Genomic DNA, 5,964 nt, shown 5'->3' with positions numbered 1-5,964 from the left:
ATGCGTTTGAGTAAGACAGAATGATATATATTATATAATATAATGTAAAAACTAAATCAAAGATGTCACCACTATTATCGAATTTGGAATTTAAAAAGTTTGTACTATCAACCTTGATCGAGTTAGATAATCGTTTTAGCATCCCCTTAAAGACAAAAATATTGTAAAGTTAAAATCATTTTTCAATTTTATGTAACTTCGGAACAAAATATCGTAGATAAAAGATTCAAACGCAGATTCAAAGCCCTATCTTTATGCTTTAAAATGCGTTATCGAAAACCTCTCTGAGATTTTTTTTCGTCGAGATATTTAACTTTTCGTAAAATACAAGAAAATCGTAAGTGTCTGATACTTTTGCACATGACTATATTCTTTTGCAGTCGATAACTCTTGTATTTGTACTTATATAACATCGTGAATGTGATCTATTTCATGCTGTAAATGCTTTGAAGTATTTTTTGATTGATAAAAAAAAAATCATAAAATTCTTTCTTCTGATTGGTCTGATGAAGTATTTTCAGCGTTAAGTGGATCACATCTTTTAATTGTATGAAATGAGAATGTTACGAGCAAGATAGTTTTTGAAGTTCCTTTTTAAGTGATATTTTATATTTTAATACTTTAAATGTGAATTATGCTATATGTTAAAAAAAAGTTGAAATGCTATTTTTATCACAACACAATAAAATGCTTTTTTGTCATGTAGAAATATATAAATGAAAATTAAAAAATATGGGGAAAAAAGAGATTGGCAGTAATGATGTTTTTTCCTAGTAAAGACAGGAGGAACAATAACGTGAGCAAAAGAAAAAAAATATTTTCATAAAAATCTGTTGCTGTTAAGAAAAATAATTATTTTGTATTATTGTAATCCCCTACAGCACAAAGTTGCACAAAAATTGTAGCAACACTGCTGCAACATTGCATGTTGCAGCAATAATGCAGAGATTTTGCAGCAATATTGGGATTAATCTAGATAAATTCTTTCAGTGAGACACGAAGAATAGTTTATATGAAATCATTTAAAAATGATTTAAATATATACGTATAAAACTTGATTCTATGTCTAGCATGTAATATGCGACAATCATATTAGCAATCTGTGGTACATGAATAAAATTGATACTTGCACCATTTACAACTTTGCAACAAACGATATGGCTTGAATACCGTAAATAGGTATATAAATGCGATGTGATTTTCATTACCCTACAGGCTATACAACTCCATTCCTTGGAGGTGTAAATTTTACTAAACGCGTCAGCATAGTGGTGATGCATGGAATTTGTTTTTGCTGATGCATAGCCATGTTGTCGGGCGTGTTGGACTCAAAATCCACGGCAACGCGTTGGCATACAAATGTCAGCATAGTCAATAAATCACAACGAGTACCGTTATCGCGTAATTCTATGCACAATGCCTGCATAAACCAGGATCCACGGCTGGTGTTCCTCCAGGAATAATAACCTAACAATTTTCAAAAATCAATTTTGAGTATTTAAGTCGGGCAATTTGCCTTCTACAGAATATTAGTTTTCCATGATTTAATATTCAGATAATACACATAATAATACCTGGGATGGTTGAGTAGGCAATGAGAAAGTCCGCTTGAGTAGGAATGCGAAATATCGAGGAGGGATATCCATCCGTTTCGGTACGCTCTTTAAGAGTAATGCCCGGATCTAGCTTATCACCCTGACAAGCTTGAATAAAGAATAACTTAGGTTTACCAGCAAGACTCTGGCATTTATCGGCAGTAAAATAATGCCATAGAGAATCCGCTTTGTATGCACCATCATGAGCATAGAGCAATCCAAGTTCACCGTGACTTAATACAGCTATCACTAAGCAATCATGCTCAGAATGATCCATTTCCGCGACTATAAAAACAATAATTTGCTCGTTTTACATGATTTTTATTATATGATATTCTTATAAAACAATATTTGACGCTTCCCAAACAGTAAAAATGTTTCTTAAAATCCTGCATATAATTTTTAGATATTTTTATGTAATTTCAGAATTTATTTTTCTTACAATTTCATAACTTTTCAGAAATTTTCTTAGATAAATTAAAATGTAACAATCATACAATCTAAAATTTTAATACAATAAACCATGGTGGAAGAAATCCAACTATGGTGAGTTTCTTCTATCATATAACAAATAAAGAAAATCAAGACTAATGAGAGTACAGCGCAAATAGAAAGGCGCAAGTTATGATATAAAAACTTCTATTACTTTACAAGGATAGTCATCAATATTCCAAACTGTTTCGAATCGCTTTGGACTTTTCTTCAGCAATGAAATTACAGACATAGAAAAATAGTTTAACAAAATGAAGTCACTCACTTTTGACACAATGCTTCACGCCTTCAAAAAAATCTGAGTACATATTTTATTTATCATGGAATGATTAATTCACCATAATTTTTTGAAAATAGTATTCAAATATTTTCAATAAAAAACATGCATTAACAATTTTTTTCATTTTTTTAAATTCAAATTTTCGTCAAAAATCTAAAAAAAATTTTTTTAGATGTAACATGCTAAAAAATGTCACATTTTTTTGGATTTTATAATTCATGTGATAGAAAAATAAAAATAAAAAATTGACGTTTTTTTATCATTATTACTACATGGATAAGTTTAGCAGGTTGAAATTTGATGTAAAATAATCTTTTATCGAGCTTAACAATGTGCCGTACTCAAAATTGGATTTGATTTGGAGCAACATATGCTTATTCAGCTGGGCCTTTTAAAATGACAAATTCTTAAAAATATTATAAAGTAATATAAGAAATGTTTCAATTGGGTTTCTCTATATATTTTTAAATATAAATATTTCTGAAATACAAGTTTCTTAAAGGAATGATGAACATGTACATGTTTTTCAAAGTGCAGCTTACCTCTTTCTAATTGTTTGACTATATCCTTTTGAGTCAAATTGTGATAGTCGTTTACTTCGAAACCAAGATCTTTCAGGGTGGCTTTTAAATTTTCACAATCAACATTTGTACCACAACGAGGTTTAAGATGCGAGACAGTGAAAAATTCATGATTGAAGATAAGAGCTAGACCACGCTTGGAATGATTCATATTATAGTACATTTCATAACGCTGGGTGGGTGCCAATTGTACTACATTAGAAGCAGGAGCTGCGCTGTTTCTGTAAAAAGAATTTCCTATTGTTCTACATGTTTTAAGTTAAAAAGAAATTAGAATCCAGAGTCAAATACAGAAAGTATACTCACACGCACACGCGTGTGAGTGTGTGTGCGTGCGTGAGGAGTGTGGGGGTATACTCACTTTTTAAAAATGTATATTTCCGTCTCATCTTCGAATTGAAGCCTGAATTTCTCAATCGTATTCGATGCAATGCTGCTTCAAGTTGTTGCAGATTTGTTGGCTGTTCCTCATTCGAAGACCAGGCGGAAATACACAATTTTAAAAGAGCAAATACCCCCACATACCTCTCACACGCATGCGCGCGCGCAAAATCGAATCAGCAACCTCCCCGTGGTGCGTATCGGGTAATGCTAATGTTGGCGGTAACCGAGTAAAATGCATAGGTAAATTTGATACACTGTATCTCCTTGAAAAAAAATCGTACAAAGCTTAATTTTTTTTTATTTGTAAGAGAAAAGTCAATACTTTACGATGGTTATCATGGCATTTACGAAAAAAATTTACTCCACCCTGTAGAGTACGTCAAATTGGGGTGATCCTGATTGATCACGGCTCTATTGGACACCAATCACAGCGACCGGTGCTTAGGAGCTTTGTAATCTCAAGCGCTGTGAGTGGCTCGTGTCCAATTGAGTCGTGTCCAACTGGGTGCCACACGTCAAATTATGCAAATTTAAAAAAAAAACACGTCCTTATTTTTGAAAAGACGCCAGGTAGAGATAAGGATAGATTCAAAATCCATTGAAAGCTTCGAAAAGTATAGACTTTACCTTTAAAAATGAAAAAAAAAAAACTTAAATATGGGGGGGGGGACACGAGCCACTCACAGCGCTTGAGACTACAAAGCTCCTAAGCACTGGTCGCTGTGATTGGTGGTGTCCAATTGTGACCATTTTTCGTGGAGTTATGCTTATTTTGATATTTTACCTAAGCGATAATTTTGTTGACGAGTGTATATACAGGGTGTCCAAAAATGATAAAGCGGACTAAACTAAGTCGAAAAGTCCTCTACCATTTTGCAATTTTCGCGATAGTTACCAAGACATTAATTACTAAAAATTGCCGAAAATTAGTCTTCAATAAAAAATTATGGAATAATGCGCTATTTATGCGCTACCCATATCCGTAAAAAAAAATTATTTTAGTAACTATATGTTAAAATGAGTCAAATGTGGATAGGCACACAAATTGGGGGCATATTATTATAATAAGGCCATCGCCGCTTAGAGGACTGACTAATAGGGACAAAAACATGTTTTCTATTTTTGTCAAAAGCATTATAAAGTATTAACATTTTTTAGATTAAAAAAATATTATAAGAAAAATAAGTAGTTAAAAAACCGATATTGATAGCAAAAGCAGATAAAATTAAAGCTACAATATTTAATAACTAATTCAGTAATAAGCAAATTGGCTAAAAGGCACATTAACAGGGACAGTTACTCTACATGATATCTCATATTATATGAGACACTATTCAGCGAAAGATAAATTTGAAACAGGTTGAGAATTGTACATATTCACAAATTGATGGAAGTTAATCCATTCAATGCGACTTAGCAACAACTCCTTTCGAGCAGTCTCCTAATAGACGATACTGACTGCGTTCGGAAACATTGCTCGGATTAACATTAAGTGTTGAACAAGGACAGATGATGAATCGGAGGCATCCGAGTAACGTTTCCGAATACGGCTACTGCGTATCAAACAATTTGATCTATATCTCATACATGATAACGTGTACATCAGGGTACCTATTATGGAAATAATCGGAGTGGATTCCGATCGGAATTATTTCGTTTTCCCCAGAAAACACAATAGAAATCGAGGGAATAATTGAATAATACCGATCGGAATCCATTCCGATTATTTCCATAATAGGTACCCAGCTCGAACAATATTTTCCTTTGTTACGAGTTCAATTATTAGATACATATATATGTATGTATCCCACCATAATATAACTAAATATTGTTAAATTTTGAAATGTAAATAATTACGATGCTTTGTATAGAGACATTTATGACGATGGTTTACATTGTATGGCGAATTATGTGATACGAGTGTGCCTCGAGCCACATGTAGACGCCAGTGATTCAAGTACGACTCGTATCAACATGTATATACATACCTGCCAAATGATCCGAACGCGTCCCCGACATCCTCAATCTGCACGCCGTTATTCATGCTGCTATCATTAGAACACATCGTGAATTTTGTATTGGCTTGTTATCAGGAGAAAGACTCTACTTCTCACTGCGCAATTTCTGCGATCGTTTCGTTTAGTTTCGTCTACAAAGAATGTATCGTGACGATCACAGGCACTTCAATAATATTGATGCTGAAACGTATACTGCTAGATTCCTTAGAATATATACTACTGGAAGCGGAATTGCCTATGCCATCCATATACCAAACGTGAAGCCAACATCTGTGCGAGAGAGAAAGGTATATGCTGGATTCACCCTGCATCCGATTTGCGTCGTACGACGCTCTGCAACCAATCAGAAAACAGGATTCCGATGGATTTTGCTTTTTATCATCGGAATTCTGTTTTCTGATTGGTTGAAGAGCGTCGTACGACGAAAATCGGATACAGGGTGAATCCAGCAATAGAGTACCAAATGTTCGCAATGCGCATGCGTCAGTACCATCGTCTGTGTGAATTGTACAGTTTATGCTGGATTCACCCTGCATCCGATTTGCGTCGTACGACGGTCTGCAACTAATCAGAAAACAGGATTCCGATGATACGAAGAAAAATCCATCGGAATC

General features: G+C 33.8%; 1 protein-coding gene across 1 annotated transcript; it reads right to left on the bottom strand.

Annotated features, from left to right (window-relative positions):
- Positions 1–1,074: 1,074 nt before the first annotated feature.
- Positions 1,075–5,534, bottom strand: LOC108763259 (caspase-1). The gene is made up of 4 exons (XM_018510732.1): positions 5,321–5,534; positions 2,910–3,169; positions 1,575–1,880; positions 1,075–1,467 (listed from the first exon to the last, which is right to left on the bottom strand). The coding sequence occupies exons 1-4, from the start codon at positions 5,395–5,397 to the stop codon at positions 1,217–1,219; spliced, it is 894 nt and encodes a 297-aa protein (XP_018366234.1). The 5' UTR covers positions 5,398–5,534; the 3' UTR covers positions 1,075–1,216.
- Between the last annotated feature and the right edge of the window lie 430 nt (positions 5,535–5,964).

The sequence above is a fragment of the Trachymyrmex cornetzi genome, unplaced genomic scaffold (genome assembly GCF_001594075.2).
Source record: "Trachymyrmex cornetzi isolate Tcor2-1 unplaced genomic scaffold, Tcor1.1 scaffold348, whole genome shotgun sequence".
Taxonomy (NCBI): Eukaryota; Metazoa; Arthropoda; class Insecta; order Hymenoptera; family Formicidae; genus Trachymyrmex; species Trachymyrmex cornetzi.
This window is presented reverse-complemented; position numbering and strand designations above follow the sequence as displayed.

Coding starts and splice junctions, on each gene's coding strand:
- LOC108763259 (XM_018510732.1), bottom strand. CDS start 5,397: ATGTGTTCTAATGATAGCAGCATGAATAACGGCGTGCAGATTGAGGAT. Junction 3,170..5,320: donor GCGTTCGGATCATTTGGCAG/GTATGTATATAC, acceptor TTCTTTTTACAG/AAACAGCGCAGCTCCTGCTT. Junction 1,881..2,909: donor AGTCAAACAATTAGAAAGAG/GTAAGCTGCACT, acceptor TTGTTTTTATAG/TCGCGGAAATGGATCATTCT.